At 37.3% G+C, this 24273-nt stretch overlaps 1 protein-coding gene across 2 annotated transcripts; it reads right to left on the reverse strand.

Moving 5' to 3' along the window:
* Positions 1 to 1484: 1484 nt before the first annotated feature.
* ints3 (integrator complex subunit 3) lies at positions 1485 to 21272 on the reverse strand. Of its 2 annotated transcripts, none has more exons than XM_082185412.1 (29): positions 20946 to 21272; positions 19915 to 19998; positions 17396 to 17479; positions 17180 to 17293; positions 16744 to 16828; positions 16593 to 16659; positions 16330 to 16471; positions 12913 to 13042; positions 12730 to 12827; positions 12450 to 12641; positions 10858 to 10945; positions 10635 to 10714; positions 9883 to 9974; positions 9637 to 9743; positions 7708 to 7827; positions 7349 to 7478; positions 7207 to 7261; positions 7007 to 7110; positions 6625 to 6789; positions 5542 to 5695; positions 5379 to 5447; positions 4791 to 4866; positions 4172 to 4285; positions 4046 to 4094; positions 3784 to 3954; positions 3055 to 3155; positions 2860 to 2932; positions 2600 to 2753; positions 1485 to 2481 (listed from the first exon to the last, which is right to left on the reverse strand). In XM_082185412.1, the coding sequence occupies exons 1-29, from the start codon at positions 21027 to 21029 to the stop codon at positions 2404 to 2406; spliced, it is 3060 nt and encodes a 1019-aa protein (XP_082041538.1). In that variant the 5' UTR covers positions 21030 to 21272; the 3' UTR covers positions 1485 to 2403. The 2 variants fall into 2 exon arrangements, with proteins under 2 accessions (XP_082041538.1, XP_082041539.1); XM_082185413.1 differs by having other exon boundaries at positions 3784 to 3951; positions 20946 to 21271.
* Between the last annotated feature and the right edge of the window lie 3001 nt (positions 21273 to 24273).

A 24273-nucleotide genomic window follows, 5' to 3' on the forward strand; every position in this document is an offset into this window, starting at 1 on the left:
TGTTAATGTTGTGAAAATCAATCTCCCCAGTAAACCCTTCCTATTTGAGAGGAATTTCAGCTGTGAACCAATCAAATGTGATACTGTTCACCTGCTACTCATCAGCACTTTTATACAAGACCTCTTACAAGTGAAGTAAACCCTCAGTATCTGTGGAGCATCTGAGAAGATAGATTTTTCATCTCTTAAGTTGGAGAAATGTTTGCTTGTGGAGCGGATTCAGCTAGTCTACAGAACATCATGACGCCCAAAGGATTCTCCAGGCAAAATCTACCACTAACCCCTAGAGGAATCCCAAAATGTATTATTCCTCCAAAGTTATCACTGTCTCTTCAGAAATCAAAAGATGAGGACACACGTAAACTACTATCTCCAGAAGAACAGTCTCCTAGACATCGGCTTTCCACTGGTTCACCCTTCATTTCTGCCAAACTTCGTTTTACCCCCAAGATCAAGCTGAAACGTCTGCAGAAATCTGCCTCAGAGGATCTCTCAGACCCTTCAACGTGTGCAGCCATGTCTCTGGAACATGTTGGAAAGGTCACCACACCTTATGGCTTTCGGGCCTTGGCTGCCAGTCCCAGCGTCAGCCGGAGGGAGTCTTTATTCCATAAGCAGGGACGATGTGCAGAAAGGAAAAGACCGGTGGATTCTTTTTCTTCACCCACGTCTTCAAATTCAGTGTTCAATTCCACAAAGAAGAGAAACGGCTCGGCAAGAAAGCTGCAAGACAGCCCAAATGACTGCTGTTCCCCTCGGCGATCCAAGAGAGAAGGCCTGGAGCTGTTTCTGAACAAACCATTGACTGTCTTGAGGAGTCTTACTCCAAAAAGGAAGAACCCTAACCAAAAACTTCAGCTATGATGTCACCTAAAAAAAAAGCTGTAACTCCTATCAACATTAGTATAGCTACTGCCTTTTTTTTTAAGTTGCTTTTTACAAACTCATTTTAAATGTCAAAATAAAATACTTTTAATTCCAATCTGTGCAAATTGTCACTTTTGGTAGTCAAACTGAATTCACTTGCATGCAGACAACCCACAGCCTGGTTTGTTAGAATCTCAAAGCAAAAACTTTTTTTGCACTTTCCATCAAGGCAGCTCTCAACATCAGTTCAATATCTTGCATTAAATTCTTCAGATTATAGACATTTTCTTAGAAATAAAAGTATTTCACATTTTTAATCTAACCTTGTGTAAAAATGTAGTTCTTAGTTGATGGATCAAATATTGAGCAAAGTAAGAGATGTAAAAAAAATAGGCTGATATTACTTCTGATTCATCCATTACATTGGAAATGGAAGGCCTAATCAGCCGAAAAAATGCATTGTGGGATAGAGTATCTAGTGTAGCGTGTGCCCTTTTGTATATGGTACACTTTAAAAAAAAACAGATTATCCAGGTATTGTATGTATACAGACAATTTGCATGTTAAGCATAACGTACATCCAGTGTGCAAACTAAAGAAATGGTAGTAGAGTAGTATGTTATTGAAGGCGGCAAATGCGTTTGATTTCATCCCAACAAGAATACAAGACTTCAAACGTGACATTTTGGTAAGAAAACCAAACTTTTTCCGCCCTTTTTTATTAATATCATAGTCCTTTAACATAGTTACAATCTGTTTTTATGAAAATAAGTCAGTAGAAAGAATTCTTTAAAAAGTCCAAGTCAAGTCCTCCATTTGTACGGTCCTGCTTTCTGCAACTCTGTGCATTTCAAATATGAGATAAAAACTCACAGACCCTCTGTAAAGTCTCCGGCTCCACTCTGCAGAGCCACAGTGTCCAAACAGGACAGAGTATCAATCTTTATTAATGATGGGCATGGGAAAGGTCTGTTCAATATGAAAAGATAAAAGGCTTGAACCTGAAGGCCCATATCTGCTTTCCACCATTCCAAAATGAACCTCCAAATGCAGTAAAATCTTTAATCAGTTTAAGATCCCTGTACTTCATGTTACAGTCCGGGTTCACTAACGTTAGTGGGTAATCGTTCTTTGAAGTACATTACCATGAATTTTTATGGATAGGCCATTGAGGAACATTAAATAACCCTCTTTGTTAAGGCAGTCTGTCTTGTTTGTACATCTGTCAGTCTATGCCAGTCTGGGTTTAGATTTTCCAGGCTTAGCCGCCCCCACTGCGCCCATCCTTGCACTTAACCAAACTCTCAGGCTTAAAATAGCCGAGCAGTGCAGTGGTTAGAGATAGTAGAGGCTTGTCTCCCAGGCTCCTCTGCATTTGAGTCCAGAGAAAGAGTTCTGCCCCTACAGTAGGAGAGTGTTTGGACAGGCTGTCCCCGATTGGCTGGAGTCGATGATTGACAGGTAGTCTCCAGTGACGACACAATCACAGAGGGGGCGTGGTTATGCTGGGTGTGGTTGGCATGAGGATTTGTCCTCTCAGTCGCTGTCAGAACCTACTGCAGATGAGCCTTTCCGTTTCCTCTTGGGAGCTTTGGGTTTGGAGTCCTCTTCCTCCTGGAGGGGAGTCAACAAAAGTCATTGAAAACAGATGAAGAGTAGAACATAATAATAATAATATGGGTGCTAGTCTGAAGGTCTTCGTGATGATGTCAATTTGTGAGTGTAGATTTACCGAAGCGCTGCTGGATGCGCTCTCCTCTTCATTGCAGGGTTGAGGAGCCGCACCCTTGCGGGACCGTGGCGAGGACGCCGGGGCTTTGCGTCGAGATTTAGGCTGTTTGGAGGAATCCTCATATTCCTCAGCCAATGAGAAAAGATCACTGAACCTGACAGAAGAAAGCAGGGATGGACATTTAGTCAAATAAGAACTGGAAAATACAATACAATAATAAATAAATGCTGATAATTGTGCCCTGTCAAGCAAAAACACACCTCATTTTGTGGGCCTCATCGCAGCTGGCCTGAACATGCTGCAGGGCCTGTAATATGGGCGTCTGGGAAAAAACTGATACACCAACAAGAAGAATTCAGATATCAATGTTTAAGTCAATATGAACAGTAAAATAGACAACCAGGCTGCTAAGAATTTAGTGGTGTTAAGAGTATTGGCTGTGGGGGGGAACTCACAGTTGTTCTTGGTGTTGCTCAGATTGAGTCTCAAACTGTCCAAATGTTCCAGCATCTGTTCCAGGGTCAGCTGAGCCAGTTTACTGCTGGAGCTCCTCAAGCTACACAAAAACAGCACAACTCAAATATGTATATATTCAAAAATTACACTACTAATTTATTAATGTGATGGCAAAGCTGAATTTCCCAGTCTTCAGTATCACATGATCCTTTAAAAGGAAAGCATTATTTGAAATAGAAATCTATTATAACAATACATATCTTTACTGTTACTGAGTCCTTGCTGACATTACTTAAACTTTTGAACAGTTGTGTATATATAAACTTTAAATTATATAATTTGAAATGAATTTGAACAGGTGCTTTTTTCCCCCAATTAGAAAACCATAATTTCGACCAAAACTGTTAAGTAGATTTTTAGGGCAAGATTTACTTAAAATGAAGATTTGTTTCTTAGTACCATCATACTTGCAAGTCATTACACAATGAGTGGGCAGAAAACTTGCCCACTGGCAAGATCTTTGTGATTTCCACAACATTAGTTAATTTTATACTGTAAATATTCAATGTACTTTATGTTTCTCCAGGGATACTGACTCTGTGGTCAATCCACTTGAGCTTGAACCTGCAACCTTTGTGTCCTCAGCCCAGGGCCTTAACCACACAACATCTATCTTTCGGTTCAATGTCACAGGAGGGTTTCGAACTAGTGGAAGAACATGTCATTACCTCTGTCGTTTACGGGGCATGTTGTTGTTCTTGATGAGCAGGGCTTTGATGTGTTCTCCCAGCAGGTCGTCGTGTTTAGCCGCCCAGTGCCGCAGGATGCTGGTGGTGAACTGATCCTCTTGGTGATAGGGTCGGCTCAGCACCATCTTCACCATCTCCTCACTTGGCCTTCAGCACAGCAAAACAAATAAAAAATGAATAAAAAAAATTACTGTGTCCCACAGCAGAAAAGATAAGTAACCACTTGTGTGAAAAGACTTACTTTTCCCTGCGTAACTGCAGCAGCAGGCAGGATAGAGCCTCAGGATGCTCTGCGAATAGAGAGAGAAGAGAATTATGGGAAATGTGAGTGTAAAGTGAAAGTGCGTCTATGTAGAGTGATGCTTACCCTTGTATTTGAGGTGCTGTAAAATGGGGGTGATGGTATCCAGAGGGATACTGTGCGCCAGGAAAAGCTGCCATGTGCTGTACTGCTCAAATGTCTCCCAGTCCAGAGACTGAACTGTAACACACAGATGAAAATGACATTTACAAAGCCATGGAAGAATGTCTGGCACATTCACACAGATAAACACAGATAAACACTAAAGCTTTTAGCACAGAGTCAGTTTGAAATCCATGTTCTGGCTACAATGACAAAACAAGATAAGAATTCAGTAGTTGCCAAAAGTGATGTGCAGAGGGGATTTTTTTTATTTTTTTTATGACCCTACAAGTTCGATTATGTGATCAAAATATGAGGAAAATATATATTTTTTTAATTATATGAAGGAAAAACAAAACACTGAACTTGGTTAAGGTATTTATCTAACAAAATTATTTGGCAAAAAAGGCAAACTACAGCTACAGTTTTTATTTTACTATGTTTTTGCATGCGTTAATAATTTCTTTGTATGACAGCCCGGCTAAAAATTATGTCCGCACGATTTGGTGTAATAATGCAATTTGAACAGAAACTTGAGGGGTCAGATGGAGAACCATCAGAGCTTAAACTGACTTAAACTTACTGAGAATGTTGAGGACTGAGTCTTTACGGAACATGACCAGATTACCCATCATCACGTGACACATCAGCTCCTGAAGCTGTGAGAACAAGAGGAAGAGGTTAATAGAGATTTGGAAAACAAATTAATTTGAATGTAATCAGTATCAAAGGGATCGTCCACCAAAAAAAGAAAATTTTGTCATCAGTCACACCGTACAAACCTTAATTGTTTCTCATGCGTCAAGCAAGTACAGCTGAGCTTCAGTTGACCATATTTGATGTGCATGTGTGTTTATCATTGTTTATATGTGAATAAAAGCCTAAATTAAATTTGTTTATCATATAAAGCGATTGTGTCTCATCAGAAGACTTGGATTAAATTGCTCTATTCACATCTCGATATGAATTCTCTGAAGCATCAAAACTTTAGTGTAATGGACTTTCAATTGAGGGACATAAAATATTTCAGGTTTCATTAAAAATATATCTTTATTTGTGTTTCGAGAATGTTTGTCTGTCTTCTGGGTTTGGAATGACATGAGAATGAGTAAATGATGATATAATTTTCATTTTTGGGTGAACTATCCCCTTAAAGGTGTAAATTTGAAACCTGTGCTGAATCAATGACAGCTACGATCATGTTGAGGAGCTCTCCACTACGCAGGGTTTCATCTGGGAACTGTACAACACAAAAAAGTAAGAAAAAGGTGTGAAACTCTCAGTTGCAGGCACATGGTGTTGGAGTAGGACGTCTATGCGTGCACGTGCATTACCTCTGAATAGATGGAGGGGGTTAGATAGCACAGTAGCCTCACGTCATCCTCCTGACAGGCCTTCATGTCCATCATCAAGCAGGTGTGCAGGTCACCCAGAGCCGTGGCCTGAGCAAACGATTCGTACAGACTCATCTTCCCCGCTGCTGCTTTGCTGCAAAGACGTACATACAAATGACAGTCTACTATAAAAACACTAAGATTTCAAAAGTAGGGAAGCACAATTAATCAAAATAAAACCAAAATCATGAAATGGGGTTTCAGTCAAAATAAAAGTTAAGGTTTAACGTTTGAAAATGAGACAATAAATAAATCACGTACATAAATATTAGTATTGTAATTTTACCAACTAATTTGATATTATTATATTATTTTTATAATTATTTTATAATTGTGAATTATAAAGAACTATAATTGTGAAATATAAAGTGAACTATAATATTTCTTAGTTTTGTATAATATTTATAATAATAATAATATCTATTATAATTATTATTATTGTGATTATTATTAATTATTATTTTATAGCCATATTGATATACAATCAAAAAACGTTGCCAACATTTATTTTGTTTTAACGTTGTTTCAAATTGCCCAACCTGGATTTTCAAAATTATGGGTACAACCCATATCGTACAGCTCTATTTCAGAGAGCAGAACAAAAAGGAGAAAAAAAAACATTCCTAAATAGCATAATTTCCAAATCAGGCACAACAAAACTCCAGCGTTAAGTATTTATCTGTCCATGTTTAATATAGAGCTATGTAAAGTGGGATTCATCAAAGAATTAGTGACAACGGAAGTCAACTGTGGTATCGCCTCACTTATCTTGTGTCTGGGTCAAAAAGTTTCACTTGAACATGTCGATAAAGACAACAGCCAATGGCCAACTAGCATTTATGTTCTGCATCTGCATGAGAGAGAATAACTCTCCATACCAGCAGGTGACAGTAGTCTGTCATTCAAAAAGTGAAACTGAAAGAGCTAGGACAGGAGATGAGAAGAGCTTTCTGTGTTTACCATCATGACTTCGTCATTTGCTTGCTTTTGATATTTTTTGGACTAAAGAACATTTGACTGTACCTGGCTTTGAGGTAGTAGAGCAGATGATAACCGATTTTCGGCTGTTTCTGGTAGAGCTCAGCGAGCAGGTCCAGCAGAACAGAGAAGCCACTGTTGTCTTCCTGCATCTGACACAAGTTCCTGAATATCAGACACACCGGCTTACACACGGAATCCTCCAGCGACCTATTAGCACACACAGCAACATATTAGCCTCTTCATTAAGAAAAATAAACAAAAGTAACAGGACATAATGGGAAGAAAACAGGGGCAACGGGATAAGGATACAACTCAGGCTGGAAGACACATGTCCCAGATGAGCATCACAGCTCAAAGTGCTAACCACTAGATAGTGTGCTAATCGACTTGGCAGGACTAGTAAGAGAGAAAGAGAAAAACATACTCTTCTGTGATCTCCTCAGGTAACACATCTCCTCTAAAGTGACTCTTAAACAGTTCAGCCAGACAGGAAGCTAGAGTGGACATCTGTTCTGAGTCAAAATCCTCCTGAAATAGGACAAATAAAAAATAAAAAATAAAGTGTGAAAAAAGGCAGCTGCATTTGAAGCTCAGCTCGAAATATTCACCCTGAGCAAAGCTCACCTCTAAAATAAGATCCACAATTTCCTGCATGACCTCGCAGTGTGTTTCTGTGTCACTGAGAGAGAAAGAGCAGCACAAATGAGACTTATGCAATTGAGATCTTAATATATCCATAATACAGGTTATTAATCAAGTGCCTCACCTCCCTTTCTGCAGCTGGAGAACCCTCTCTTTAAGTGCCTCGTCCAATTGGTCCACGAAAGGTGTGATGTCGGCAGGTTCTTCAATGTAGGTTTCCTTGAGCTGTTGGAACTTGAACTCTCGTTTTTTACCTTGGGATAAACAAGGGTGAATATCATGATGCCACTGATATGAACTGAAAATACAAAATTGGGTCATGGGCATCATTTTGAGCCAGAGCCACTGATCTAGATTAGATCTAGATAGCACATAAGCTCCACTCAAACTAAAACAACTTTGTGAAGCAGAGCATCTTATTCTTAATAGGTTGATTTAAAGGCCTGACCTAAAGTGGATCTGCCGCTACTAAAAGCATCTTACCCTTGTTGTTCAACTCTTCCTCATCATCACTGAAGGTAGCATCTGTGGTGTCATAGCAACCATCCTCCTTATCAAGCACATGATTGTCCATCTCCAAGGGAACAGATTCCTCCATTTTTACTACATAACAGATAAAACAAATGTTCAACATTAAAACATATGACTCTTCAAGCAGAATTTCATTCCACTGACTTTTGAGATTGTAGACTAATGGTTCTCAACTAGGGGTCCAGGGCACACTAGATTGCCTTATGGCACTTTTCCATTACCAGTACCAGCTCAACTCGACTCGCCTCGGCCCGGGTCGCTTTTCGCTCCTTTTTCCATTGCAGATAGTACCTCCACAGTAGTACCTGGTCGTCATAGCGACGCCGCAGGAAACTGCCGTGACTTAATCTTCTACGCGAGACACACCCGTAACCCACACACACAGGACAATGGAGGAAATCGAGTGTATGCTGTTTTTGGATGTTTTTGTTTTTGCTGTTTTTTTATTCAGGATACTCCGTCTGGCGCGTGCAATGATGACGCAGTGAATAGTGACGATTCTCTCTGACCAATCAGCAGGCTGCCGTGTTTTCACGTCACATTTTAGTATCGCCTCAGCTCGCTCAGAACCTCGCCGGAGGTGGTACGAAAAAAAGTACCTGGAAGCAGGTACAGGTACAACTTTTACACAGTGGAAAACCAAACAAAGCCGAGTTGAGGCGAGTCGAGGCGAGCCAAGCCGAGCTGGTACTGTGTAGTGGAAAAGCGCCATTAGTTTCAAGGGCCTTCAAGGCCTTAACCACAGGATGACTTAAAATTATTTAAAATGAGACAAAAAACCAGCCTTAAAATAACAGGGAAAAAAGGTTGACGTATTTCTTATTTTTCATTTTTATTTAAGAACCAAAACAAATTATTAAAAATATAAATATATCTAGTTATGTCAAGCTCTAAAATACTTAAGAAATAGAAACCCTGAAGAAGGTGAAAACTTTTGGAATTACCTATTTTGGGGATATTTAATTTAATTTTATCAATCAATAAATTCCTCTTGAAACAAACTTTGTTGTATTATTTAAATTTAATACTGTGAAGCTGCTTTGATACAATCTGTATTGTGAAAAGCGCTATACAAATAAACTTGACTTGACTTGACCTAATATAATTATTTTCTTCAAATTTATTAAAGATTATTTATACTAACAAACTAATATATATATATATATATATATATATATATATATATATATATATATATATATATATATATATATATAAATAAATAAATAAAACATACATACATACCTATATAAAGTTTGTAACCAAAACCAGGAAATACAATATTACAAATTAATACAAAACATTTTTATAATAAATATAATATTTCTACTTATGTCAAGCTCTAAAATACTCAATTGGGTAGAAATTGAATAAAATATAAAAATATAATAAATTAAAATAAAATGATTCCTTGACAATGAAGGGCCTCGGAGTCAGACAGGACTGCTGCACTACACACTACATATTTCTAATAAAGCATTTACCTCACTGATGAAACAGAAAAGTAGACATACAATTGGATCTCAATACAAGAGACCCCCCTGGTATTAAGCAGTATACATATTTGCATGTAGGCTAAATAGTTTTTTTAAAAAAATTAATTTATGATCAGCTTTTAGGTTTAATCATTTAATAAATGTGACCACAACCTCAACTACACAAAATGGTCACAAATCCCTCCTCCTTGTATAAGATGTTAATAGGCAATTATATATTTCCTAATCTCATACAAATGCTATTACTTTACTTTGCTTTTCAAATCATAGTATGCTAAAAGAAAAGCAAGCCAAAATGCCTTTTTGTATAACAGTTCTGGTGGATTGAATTGGATTGGAGCTTTTATTTATTGACATGACTTGCAATGAAAGAGAGGTCTCTGACCTTCTGAGGGCGGTGACGGGGAACTGCAGAACTCTGGGAAGCGTTCTCTCAGCATAGACCGCAGCTCACGGTCCAGTTTAGGGTTGTCAAACAGAGGTGCTAGATGACTGCGAAAGGGAGAGAGAACGTCAGGATAAATATATAACAAAGCATCTTGAAAACAGCAGGGTCACATGGGTTGGCATTCTTGATGAAGTGTCTGTATGAGCACATGGTATTGATTGTGTGCGTGTGTGATAAACTTACGCCAGAACTCTCTTCTCCATGATAAAGTTGAGAGAGTTGAAGACACCCTGCCGCACTTGAACCTCAAGAGGAGGAAAAAAGTTTGGGATGATCTGAAGAAGACAACAGGTAAACCAAAGAATTAAAACACAACAATAACTGGCAATCACAACACATTTACCTTGTATTATGTTATTTATTTCAGAGTCAAACAGAATATTCAGTAGAAAATAATGCAGGACAGGAGTTTTTTTTTTACTGGACTGCAACTGGATTCCTTTCATATTATCGGCAAAAAAGTTATTTTAGTTCTCATTTGTTAACATTAGTTAACTACATTAGACATTAATTAAAGCATTTATTAATCTTAGTTAATGATCATTTCAACATGAACTAATACATTTTTTAAATCAAAAGTTGTATGTTAATATTATTTAATGGACCTGAGCTTACATGAACTAACAAAGAATAGTTGTATTTTTAAAAACTGTAACAAATGTATTTGTCATGGTTGGTTTAATGCATTAACCAATGTTAACTAGTAGGGCCTTCTTGTAAAGTGTTACAGTAATTCCAGAGGGAAAGTTATTTACTCTGAAAAACCATAATACACTTATTAAAAACATTTTGATTTGATGTTTTTAAATGTGTATTTTAAAAATATACTTCTGTTAAATTCTGGTGATTCTATTTTTAAAGCCATGACTCACACTTAATGTGCAATAAATTAACAAGCTCTTAGATACAGTAAGAGCTGAGAAACAGTTTCTCACCCGACACATGAAGTCCAGAAGTGTGGCTGTAATAGCAGGATGTGGCTTCATGGAGTGATGCATCACCAAAATGGCTGGCTCTGAAAGAGATAGAGGGAGAGGGAAGGATCAAAGAAAAAAACAGAGCATCAATGACTGGGTTAAGGCAAAGCATGTGGTTATTACATATCTGTTTATGAAGTCAAAGCTGAAAGACACAGTAATGGCATCCTGCCTCTCTTACCAATGTTCATGATGCTGTCTTTCTCAGGGTTGAAGAAGAGCCAGTCATAGAACAAGGCCAGTTTGGCATTAGATGCAGCAACATTAGACTGCGGGGAGAGATAAGATTGGGATAAGATTGAAATTCCCTTTTTAAGACCTGCACAAATAAAATTAATACCATATGGGCAAGGTAGGGGAATGTGTATGGAAACATTTTAAACTGTAAATTGACTGTAAAAATCAATTTAAACTTTAAAGTTCAAATAATACAAGTTTTGACAAAACCAAAAAGTTGTATAAAATTATAAACCTCACATTTCAGCCATTTTTTAAGAAAAGGAAAGAGTCAAAAATATAAATGACTAAATGTATATTCATTTATGCTGTGTAAAAAAATATGAGAACTTTTTCATTGGTCAAAAAAGACGGACACGCTGAATAAAAATGCACTTTCACTCTCTGACAGAAGATACCACTTATGGATAGCAGAAATATAGCAGTTACCCCGGTTACCTCTAAAAAAAGCACCACTGAGCTTATAAATGCTACTTTATTAGGCATTGTACAGAGTTAAAAAAGAAAATGCCATCGAAACTTTCCTTTCTAAAGGTGACGAGTTTGCAGATATGCCATAAACACCATACGGTAAACATTGTAATAATTAAAGGTGCTCTAAGCGATGTCACAGGTTTTTTAAGCTGAAACATTTTTTGTCACATACAGCAAACATCTCACTATCCGCTAGCTGCCTGTCCCCTGAACACACTGTAAAAAAAACACGGTCTCTGTAGACAGCCCAGGCTCCACAAACAGCAAGAAAACTAAATTGGGCCAACCTGCACCACCAAACATAACAAACAGTGTTCCAGCCAATAACTGACAAGAATGATTTGGGGGTGGGGGTTGGGGGGTTAGTGCGCGTGCACATGAAGGGGGGTGTGTGGGGAGTGGAGGAGAGAGAAGCATGAAGAGGGAAGTTAGCTAGAGGAGAGATGTCCTAGACAACGACAAACGTTAGAATTATATTATCTTGAATTTTGATATGGCGGACACACGACCAAAGAGACGACGTTCCGATGAACAAATAGCAAAGAAGAGGGAAAAGGAGAAGGAACGCGCGAAGTCCCGAATTTACGAAAGCACGGAAGTGAGGGGGAGGGGAGGGGGTGAGGAGGAGGAGGAGGGAGGGTCGAGCTAGCCTCCGTTTTGTTTGACAATACTTTGAACATCAACAAGAAGTGACATCACCCAACATCGCTTCGAGCACCTTTAATCAACAGTAGATCAAAGTAATCACTTGGCATAAACATGTGCTATTCATTGATGGGCGAACTGCCCTGAAAGCTTGAGTCTGTAGAATGTGCAACAGTGCTGCATTTTTACTTTGAAACAATGCAAAGCTTACAAAAGCTTTAAAAATTATATTAAGGCATTGCACAATTATTGCTTTTCCATCCCTAAATTTAAGACCTCTTGAAATGATAATTAAGACTTCTTATACCATTTAAGTTATTTAAGACTTTTTATGACCTTAAATTTGATAAACACTTAATTTAAGACTTTTTAAGGACACACAGGGAACTTTAGATAATGTTTTTAGTATTTGCTTACCGTGCAGGTAGTCAGGAGCCAGCCAATTATCGCCCAGCGCGGCAAAATGTCAGAGCTCAGCACTTCATTGGATGGATGAACCACACCACATATATAACGAATGAGATCACAGCGCAGTGATTGGCTCTCAGCTGTGGATAGATACTGTCGCTGAAACCAGTCCTGATAGCGCTTTTGCTGGCCAAACCGAACCTGCAGCCAGGGAGAGCAAGAGCGTTTGGCTTTTAAGTCACAAACAAACTGTGGTTTCCATATCAGGTATCAGTGTTTGTGCGTTTACCCTGGAGGTCATGAACAGCAGCTTAGTCTCCATGTCAGGGGTGAGTCGGCAGGCCAGAAACTTGCGCGAGGTTCTAGAGGTGAGGAGCTGCAATATACCTGCAGCAGGACAAGGCGACAAGAGCACTTCAATAACACATACACAATCTTTACTGTGTAACTGTAGAAATTCCCTCACACACACCTGTGAACTGTGGGCTAAGGGTCTGAGGATTGTGCAGCAGGTCTCGCCACAGCAAATCCATCTCAGGAATACGAGCCACATTCTGTAGGAGTCTGACGAGATCCCTCCCCATGATAAAACACTCCATGAACTGTCAAAACACAATCACATTGCAATTAAACACATGAATCGCCATTGAATGGCAACACATGAAACAGCAACAAAAACATTAAAACATCTGTAATGAGTAACATTCAAGTGAAATTAAAAATGTAGGGCAGACTTTATACATTAGGATTTGAGTGAATGAAAACTGATAATACCGGTTAATATTAACTTACCCAGAAATAAGTATCAGAGGTTGATAAAGTTGAATTATAGTTAAAGACATTTATTATGTTACAAAAAATTTCTATTTCAAATAAATGCTGTTCTTTTGAACTTTCTATTCATCAAAGATACTGAAAATAAAGTATCACAGCACAACCGTTTTTAACATTGATTATAAAAAAAAGTTTCTTGAGCAGCAAATTCACATTTTAGAATGATTTCTGAAGGATCATGCGGCATGTGAGAAAATGGCTACTGAGAATTCAGCTTTGTTTTTTTTTATATATATTGAATAATATATTGTTAAATATATTAAAAAAATATTTATATTCAAATAGAAAAGTTATTTTAAATTGTAATAATATTTCACAATATTACTGTTTTTATTATTTATTATTATTCTATATTATTGATCAAATAAGTCCTAGCCTTGTTGAGAATAAGAAACTTCCTTTAAACAAAAAAATCTTACATTATATCTGTATATTATAGACAAATATTATTTGTTTACCTCGATTTCATGTGACCATTAAAAGAACAGAGAATAGTACACATGCAAATGTTTTGTTAAATTATTGAAATATTAATCTCAGGGATCTTTTTTAACTAAATATATTGAGTCAAACGGGTTTGGCTGACACAAAAAAAATCCTGATGCATAGGATAGCCTACATTTAAGCACAAATGCTATTTGAGCCTCCAATATTTTGCTTATCAAAATAACTATTAGTTGAAGCTTGATTAGACAGTAAGACCAGGAACATTTACATAAGGTACGTACAGTCAATTCTGATTTCATGCTGTTTTTAAATCTGTTGAATAATTGCTGGCAGCCTACTTTAATCACAGCTGGTTCAGGCCCAAGTCACAAGTTAAATCCCAAGTGTTCTTGACCCAGATACAGACATCACAATCCTGCTTTAGTGCCCTTGAACGAGCCCCTTCACCTCAGCCGGCTTCAGGGGGAGTGTCCTTGAAATTAGTCTACAGCAAGACGCACTGAATAAAAACGATTTAACTTTCAATGCATTTCTGGTCTTTTATACAGAAAATGCAATTAAAAATGTTGCAATCCAGATTTAAAGTTTTGCATCATGGCTCAATGTGTCAGAGTATGTGGGCTCAAAAATCTATTTCATGAGGTGCATCCTAGAAAACAAATGTTGGCCAGTTATTCTTCATAATCCAGTTTAACTCATTAACACAGACACACACAAAAACATCCCCAGAAATAATTTCGCCATGTGCTCAATGTAAACTACACATGAAAAGTTTGGAATATAAAAATAAGGATAAAAAAAAAAAAAAAAAAAGATCAGCATGATTTCTGAAGGATTGTGTGACACTGAGGACTGGAGTAATGGCTGCTGAAAATTCAGCTTTGCCATCACAGGAATGAATTACAGTCACACTAGACTTTGAGCATGTGAAATGTCTACGGACACTGCAACGGACGTGATATGATGTCACATATTGCGGCATAAAAAAAATAAAAAAACGAATTCAACAAATAATAATAAATCCAAAATATACAATCTACTCAAATATACACTTTACAGCAAAAAGTTTGTATTCTTTTAATTCAGCTAAGAGGTCATGTTGTAACACATCAATCTTCTGTTGGTCATGCGTCTCCACGTGATGCAAATTCGCAGGTCAAGAGCAGGGCCTGAATTTCATTTTGGAAAATGGGGGGGAAATCCCCCCTTAGGTAATTCTTATGGGGGGGGAATTTTTAATTTGAGGGGGGAGTTTAGACTTTTTTTTTTTAATTACATTTATCTCGCCTAAATGTATGCTCACTCATCGCATTTTTACAATGGGGTAATTTTGTTCTTAAGAATTTACACAACACAAGGAAGCTTGATTTCAATCTTTGAATTGAATTGAAAAAAGTAGCACAAATAAATACAATAGAATAAAGATACCAATAAAGAGAAATAAAGAGAGAAGTTTTTGCTTAGGTCTAATTAGGTCTAGTATTCAGAAATACAGAGACTGAATAAAGTAATCAAATGTAAAATAACACTGGGTAGTATTTTAGTCCTGACTAAATTAAATACATAGGCGATTAATCCTGATTCCTTAAAATGAAAGCTATGTTTTGTTGTTTTGACAACCAAATTAATGACAGACACATATGGCTGCTGTCCCTTTAATAGCTAGGGCACGGATCCTGTGTTCATTATACGGTCACGTGCTATTTATGCTTATAACATAACCGACTGTGTTTAGCGGATACTCACCAAGACCGAAATTGACATAATTTTCGCATGTTTTTGACTGTTAAAGCGATATAATCCACGAAAAATAACTTTTGTTACCCGCGAGCTGTTTGTGAGGCGGCTTTACTCTATGTATGTGTGCAGAGAAACATCTCTCAGACAGCGCGCACGTACCGAAGAGTTTAAAATCGCGTGAATGCTTAAACTGGTAAGACTTAAAAAGACGTGCAAATGGTAAACTTTAGTTACTCATGATGCAATGCTGGCCCGATTATGCAAGTGACAACTCCTTCTATCCCGACTCCCGAAACGCGAGAGTGTATTATCGCCTGCAGCGCTTAACGAGCTGATAGAAGACGCGGCACCGCTGGATCACTAGCGCTGTTTGAGAAATTGCGTCTCGCAGACAGTTTTAAAATGACTGATTTGATTTTAGAATCTGTGTGGATTAATTTACTAATACAACCTACAGGCTAGAGTGAATCAATGTTTGCGGGAATTTCCCGCATTATAAGTGGGAGACCTGCGGGAATTATTAAAATGATGCGCAATACCCGCAATCCCGCGCCGAAATTCAAGCCCTGAAGAGTTCACAAAACTTGAACTTCGGAATGTAGCGGAATCAGAAACTTCTATGCATGAGCTTGCATTTCCAGTCTTCAAGTCAATGGAAAAAAAAGTCTTGTAAAATATATTCAAATTGAAAATTATAATAAATTGTATTAATATTTCACAATACTACTGTCTTTACTGTTTTGATTAAATTAATGATGTCTTGGTGAGCATAAAAACATAATTATTCCAAACTTGACCAGTAGTGTAACTCTTAAAAAAAATTAAAATAAAAACATACGTCCAGATTTGAAGTCTTTCCTGTACTCACCCTCTCTCTAAGCAGTCCGATGCAGAAGTCCACCTCTCTCTGTCTGAGGGACAGCAGGTTTGGCGTCCCATGGTCCACTATGAGCCTCAGGTATGTGTACACAGACATGGCCACTAACATCCCACTCTTCAGCACCCACTCTCTGTCCATCACACAAACACATTCATGAAACTGACAATAAACTCTGGTCCATTTGCATGGACGTAGTTACCGCCCAGAGAGCAACAGACACATCACATGCTGTTTGACTTAAAACCTCTCACCTCTGGTCCACTAAGATCTCCAACACGTTCTCTGCCAACCACAGGTTTTTGTTGGAGATGTCTCCCCCTGCAGATTGACGTAGGTTAGACAAACAACATAGGGGGAACGTAGTAAATATGTAGAATGACTTTCATTTGTGTGTGAACGCACCAGCGATCTGTTTCATGAGTGTCATGAGAACCCCATCTGCTCCAATGACTCCGCTCTTCACCAGCTCTCTGACCAACCACACCAGCTGCCCACACAAAAAGAAGAGATGTCAAAGGTGCTGTTAACAAACATTAAAATGAAATCGAAACACTTAATTGAAAATGTTATAATTAATAAAATAAAAATAAATAAAAACTTAAATTTTAAATAAAATTATTGAAAAACTGAAATGTTTAAGTAGAAGTACTAAAATTATTTTAAAAAATAATTACAAAAATAAGAATAATAAAAATGACAGGACATACAATTACTAAGACTTGCAAATGAAAACTAAATATTAATAAATACTAATAGTATAATACTAAAATAAGTCATCAACAGAAACACAACAGCTCCTGTCATCCCAAGTTCTCAACGGCATCAGACAGGGGCCCACCTGCGTGCGGCACACATCCTGCAGCTTGAGAAACTTTTCCATGAGGATCTGATTGATTTTCATGAGTACCACGTTCATGCCATCCCGATTCACTAACGTCAGGTCCCTGTAGCACTGCAGGACACAATGCTACGTTAATATTCTGGGAGAACAGTTAGAGAAGAAGAGCATTCTGTGGTATGTATGTGAATCAGATCTCATGAAACATCGACGTACCCTCTGTGCTTGTGGGGGCTCTGTGAGCAGAAGCGCGAAGAGACCCAGACACACCTCCTCATGCTGCTGTGGACCCTTACACACCTGCACACACACACACACACACACACACACACACACACACACACACACACACACACACACACACATCATCCCCATCAAATGCTTTCATGAATACATCATCATCAACAATGGTTCTAAATACAACCTAGTTACTTTTAAGTATTCTCAACAATTTCTTCTTTTTTTTTGTGTTCTTTTAGACTCTTTTATTGATCTCAGATCTCAAGTCGGTCACAAATTGAAAATAAATGTTGAAGAGAAGACAGGCGAACGCTGGGATCGGGAAATTGCCAGTTCCAAGCCAGATTTAAACTCATGGACTTCACGAGCAACACGTCAACATGCACTAACCAGTGCGCTAAACGTCATGCTGTTCTTCTTTTCTATAAGCCTGTGGGTAAAAGTAATGCAGCATCCCACTGATGGAAAGATTTATGATTACATAATGCTGACGGTTTTGATTACTATTTTAAAACAACTGTATGCAGTATTCAGTGTGTAATATAGTAAGTTCGCCTAGTATTCCATTCCACACACAGTCATCATAACAACAGCTATGACATACACTACTGCGGCAGATTGTGTTTTGAGAGAAATTAACACTTTTATTCAGCAAAGATGCATTTATTATTTTTCGAAAGTGACAGTAAAGACATTTATAATGTTACAAAATATTTATATTTCAAATAAATGCTGTCTTTTATTCTTCTATTCATTAAAGAATCTGGAAATAAAATGCATCACGGTTTCCACAAAATATTACATTAACTATTTTCAACCTTGATAATAGTAATAATAATAAAGGTTTCTTGAAAACCAAATCAGCATAATGATTTCTAAAGGATCATTTTACACTGAAGACTGGAGTAATGATTCTGAAAATTAAGTTTACTAATTAAATTAGTAATTAAATATTAAAAATTTGATTTAATGGTAATAACTTTTAATAATAAAAAAAACTTTATATTTTCCTTTATATATTTTGTCCTTTATATTTTTTTTGTAGTAACCGTTTTATAAAATCAATAAGACATGAATGTTGTACTGTGAATATAGTCATTGCTGAAGTGGTTGCAGGGCCTCCACTGAACGCGCTGTAATAAAACCCTTCTGTCACGACTATATTCCAGACATAGCACAGTACCTTATTGCTTAAATAAATTGCCATTTCTTGAAATATAACAGGCATTTGCTGGAAATCCACATTATGAATAACAAAGAAATAAGTTAAGGCCTCATTTCTGACTCACATGATCTGCATGTGTAGGATAACACAGGCACTGCATCCGAAATCAAATACTTCCCTACTATATAGTAAGTTAAAAACAGTACAGCAACAGAGTAGTATGTCCAAATACACAGTATTCAAAAAACAGTAGGCGAAAAGTACCCAGATGACCTACTAGTGTACATTTGATGGACGCTTTCCCATGAGGCCACAGAAGAGGATTTATAAATGGCAGTGACGCGACGCAACTAACACTGATAGGTCACGTGACTGTAACGACATGGTTTTTAGACATGGGGGCTAAATTTAATTCATACTACCTACGTTCATATTATACAGAAAATACTTTTTAATGGTCGCAAAACGCTAAGAAAATTCTAATTAAGTACCTAATCAGAAAGTAAGTGATTTCAGACACACTTTTGGACCAATTAATTTGTATTAATATACAGTTAACTGATATTTGGTGGATAAGCATTTAAAAATAATTAGTTTATTTAAATCAGATGTCTATTTCTCTGTCACTTATTATATTTAAATGACCATCCTTAGGGCTGTTCACACAGAACGCGTTTTTGCGAAGATAACTATGTGAGAAAATAACTACACATAAGCTACATAAATTCATCAACTAACCATTCAGAAATGTTGTCTACATGTTGTCACTTCTTCTCGAGTCTCTCAATCACTGCTCGACTTCGGTTTGAACATAAAAGGCTATACGTTTTTGAAATGTTCAGTGCATGTCTGTGTGAGGTAAAAGGACATAAGCTGTTGAAGCTCCACCCTCTGTGCCGGCAGCAGCAGCTCATTTGCATTTAAAGGGAGAGACACAAAAACGGTGCGTTTTTGCACACCCTCATAAATTTACAATTTTAACATGCTATTTAAAAATATCTGTGGGGTATTTTGAGCTAAAACTACACATACACACTCTGGGGACATCAGAGATTCATTTTACATCTTGTGAAAATGGCATTATACCACCTCTTTAACGGCCCCCCCAGTATACTTCAGTAAGTGTCAACAGATATATTAAAGATATGTGGACATATGGTTCCCAACATAAGCACAAAATTTTACAGAAGTCTCATTTTTGTATTCTACTAATTTCTATTACGTCCTGAAAACTCACAACTTTAAAATTCCATTATATGAACAGGTTTTTATGATGTGGGAATCCTGATGTGTGCTATTTTAGGTGGATGTGTGACTAATAAACACTTACATGAGCAGTGATGGCATCATTGGCTTCCCGCTCTGACAGGCCATTGGTTATAGACGTGGTGATGCTCACACACCTCTCCAAGCGCTGAAACACACACACACACACACACACACACACACACACACACACACACACACACACACACACACAAAACAAATTAATACTGCAGTTAATAAAGCATACATTTAATCGTATGGGGGAACAAGCAATTTTATTTGAAGACATTTTTAATAGACATTTAAAAGACAAAAAAAAGGCATTTAATGTAATAATTACAAAAGCAACAACAATAATCGTAATTTTACAATTACACTAATGTAATTAATAATAATGCATATAATTATAATGGAGTACTATTTTAGATTTAGATTTTAGTAATTGACAATTGTGATTATTATATTAAAATACAAACAATTCCATAATAGATCACTGCTTACTAAAAAGCAAATTTTTGACACTTATATTTTTCATAAATATATGTAATTGGTGTTTTTGTATACATTTCTGTTTCATAATTATCTTACCATTAAACATAGCTGAAATGCTACTAAATAGCAATGTAGCCTATAATAGATCTATCTATCTATCTATCTATCTATCTATCTATCTATCTATCTATCTATCTATCTATCTATCCCCCAAATGTTCATACATAGTCTAATCTCAATTGAAGGACATGACTGCATCACTGTTTAAAACCTTTCCCAGCAGATGGAGAGTCACTGACACCATCAGCTGTCATTTAATACATATATGACATAGTAACATCATTGTGTTCATCACACATTATGTTTCCACTGCTGCAGCAACTCCTTCCTTTGCATTTTAATATTCAAATAAGATAAAAGAGTACAAAAGCCATCCCTGCAACTATCAACCCTGTTCTGAGTGAACCCACAAGTCTGATAGTGTCAACTTCTCAATTCTGCTTGTCCTTTTGTTATTGTACTTAGTTTTCACCATGTTTTTCTTCACAAATGTGTGTTGTGCAGGACGAAGTTAACGGCCAAAGGGAATGAGTCGATCCCTACCTCCTCCAGCTCATCTTTGGCGTCCAGGCTGGTGGACACCAGAAGGCGACCCTGTGCTTTACCCTTAGCCGGCGAGGGCTCCATCTCCTCCCGCCTCGCTGCGCCCACACACACGGGACCTGACGGGGGTTTAGGGCGCTGTTTAAAACCCTTCTTTCACTGTTTACGTGGGACTGTGTGGCTTATGAACTAGTTAACCCTCTCTCCGCCCAGTCCTAGGTGCCTACAGTGTGTTTACGACTCTTAATTCGCCACCTTCGCGCGACCACTCCAGTGTTTCCACAGTGTCCAACTGTAACAATTCAACTTCCGCAGGGCATGGTGGCCTAGCGGAAGTGTTCCGAACGCGGAGTGAAGGTGGAGCGAAAATACCCATTTATACCAATCGCATGCTGGGCATTTTGATTGACGTGGCAATTGACCAATCACGGTGATGGCACTGTCAGCGAGACCCGTTAGACAAAAAGAAGCCCGTGGAACTTGACAAGAACGCTGCTTCTGTGTAAACATGTGGGTAAAAACTCAGACAGACAGTAAACAATAAGGATGGGATGCAACTAACAAAATAGCAAATTTCAAACAATAAGGATGGGATGAAAATAACACCTGGATACATACGTGCTGACTTTTAATTGGGTTAACAGCAGGCATTTAATATATATAACATGTCATATATATGATAATTAACCCTCTGGTGCTGTTCGGTCATTTTTAACCGAAAATTTTACGGGGGGGAAAGGTTAAATTGTACTAAAAAAAAAATAATTTAAAAGTCACACTTGTAGGCTACTGATCGCGGTCAAAGATGACCGCATTGGAAACGAATGGGAAGTGTGGAAACATTTGGTACTGCGCCGAAACAAAATCTTACTGAAAGCTCTTTGAAACACAACTTGTTTAGATTTATGGCTATGATTTTCTCACAGTTTTAGAATAAACATGTTTTGGAAAATATATAGGCCTATTTCATATCATATTTCAGTTTTTATGCATAGGCCTAATATTTATGAAAACATTTCATAATAAGATCTATATCAAAGATACATCCTAGGATGCACTGGGACACATTTTCAGTGATGTTCCTGAGGTCATTGAGCGTTTCGGGTCTTTCAACATCATACGCCCTCGAATGTCAAATCGAATGTCTTACGATTTTAGGATCATTTCTGAATATATTGCAACAAATCAATCAGTCCAATAAAAACAATCCAGTGAACTACGTTTTTAAGTTTAAAAAAAGTGTAATTTGCCAACACTGGTCAGGGAAAAACAAGTTGGTCGGAACTTAAAAATCTCGTAAAAGAATTCATGAAGATGAAAAAAAGTAAGAGAAAAAAGAGGCTGAAGGTGAAACCTACCGCTGGGTCTTGAACACACGAAGTAACTTCAGGTTACGTTAACGTTAACACAGACTCACTAGCCTGGAAACTAACGCTCACCATTTTTCATATTAACCAAGCTAACGTAGCCTAACAGTTAATTCAGTTTCTAATTATTCAGCGTCAGCATTTAGTCCAGTCATTTTATGAAAAAAGGCTGAACAAATTGCAACAAGCAAACTCAACTGATTTTATATCCTCAATATGTCCTGAGAAAGGGAAAAAAAAAATCCCGAAGAATCCCATTAGGGGAAAGTTTCGAAAAAGACCCAAATATAGCCTATTCATACGCCTATTCATAATTTTTCTTACGTGAATTGGGTAAATTTTTCTAACCTTTAGATATCACCATGAAAATTACTGAGTTGATTACTTACATCAAGACAAACAAAAAATGTATTACAAGTTTTTTGAAATTGTTTGTTAACATGGACAAACGGTGCACCATGAATTACGTATGTGCTATAATTTGCATAAATACCACAACATATCTAAACATTGGGAAGTACTTTAGAAACCAGCCTTTATTAATTTTTAAGAGATGGGGTTTGGGGCTGGGTCCGTGGGACTGTTTCTGGGGGACGAGTCTGAGGGAAGAACAGGAGACAATGGTAAGGAGAATGCAGAAAACAAAAGGTAGGCAAAATAAAAAGTGAATCCCCAGAAACAGTCCCACGGACCCAGCCCCAAACCCCATCTCTGCAATAATAAATAAAGGCTGGTTTAAAGTAGGCCTACTTCTTCCTGCCTCTATGTATTAATGTTCATGGGTAGCCGTAATGGGTTCCATTCAGACCTTAACATTAAGTATTTTACTGTTATATGTCAACAAGATTCAACAAGACATTTTCACCTGGCTATACCCAATGTTTAGTTCAGTTGTGGTATTTATGCAAATTAGCACATACGTAATTAGATTATGCACCGTTTGTCCATGTTAACAAACAATTAAAAAAAACTTGTAATACAATTTTTATTTGTCTTGATGTAATCAACTAAGTAATTTTCATGGTGATATCTAAAGGTCTTTTTTTTTTTTACCCTATTCACGTGAGAAAAATCTATAGAGGTATGAATAGGGTATATTTGGGTATTTTTTCGAAACTTCCCCCTGGGATTCTTCGGGACTTTTTTTTCCTTACTCAGGACATATTGAGGATAAAAAATCAGTTGAGTTTGCTTCTGTTGCAATTTGTTCAACCTTTAATGACGCAAAATGAACAAATCACTCTCTGAGAAAGGCTTTAATTAGCCTTATAATAAATGTTTAAACTGCACTTTGCCTCGCTTGTCCTTTTATGTTGCTTACCCCTTTTCCAACGAGCATTTTAAAAACAGGGGATTGTAACATCTTTGACAAAGATCGTTTTAGTAACTCAGTAGCCTATGTATTTTTAATAATGTTTAAATGGTGTTGTCTGTTTTAGCACATACTGCCATCTAGTGGTCGCAGGTTTTCTCAGACAGCTGTGTGTGAATCGTGCAAGGCTAATCCGGCTTGTCTCAAAATCCAAATGACTCAAATAGGATCGACTCAGAAACGAGTCAATTAATGCACGCGTGTCACCTGATCCACAAACGCACATCTTCTTTGTTGCATGCTTAAATTTGTATTCACAAAAATGTCTCTATTTGTACAAATTGCTACACATTTTGCACACGCAAGTTGAAAGGCATTTGGTTGTAGATAACATATCTGCAACCTTTATCAAGTTCATGGATTATCGCTTGCACGTGTTAATCATTTTGATACTATATTCATCCCATACCTTCTGCACTCCTCGCTCCTGATACTCCCACTTCCGTTTATTCGCCTCTTCGACGTGGCCCAAAAAGTGATTAACAGGTAATAAATAGATCATAACTATTCAATAAATATAATTTAGTACCATAAAAACACAAAATATTAAATAAAAAAACACATTATCGAAGTAAAATATAGTAGCCTA

The sequence above is a fragment of the Leuciscus leuciscus genome (assembly GCF_965113295.1).
Source record: "Leuciscus leuciscus genome assembly, chromosome: 12".
Lineage (NCBI taxonomy): Eukaryota > Metazoa > Chordata > Actinopteri > Cypriniformes > Leuciscidae > Leuciscus > Leuciscus leuciscus.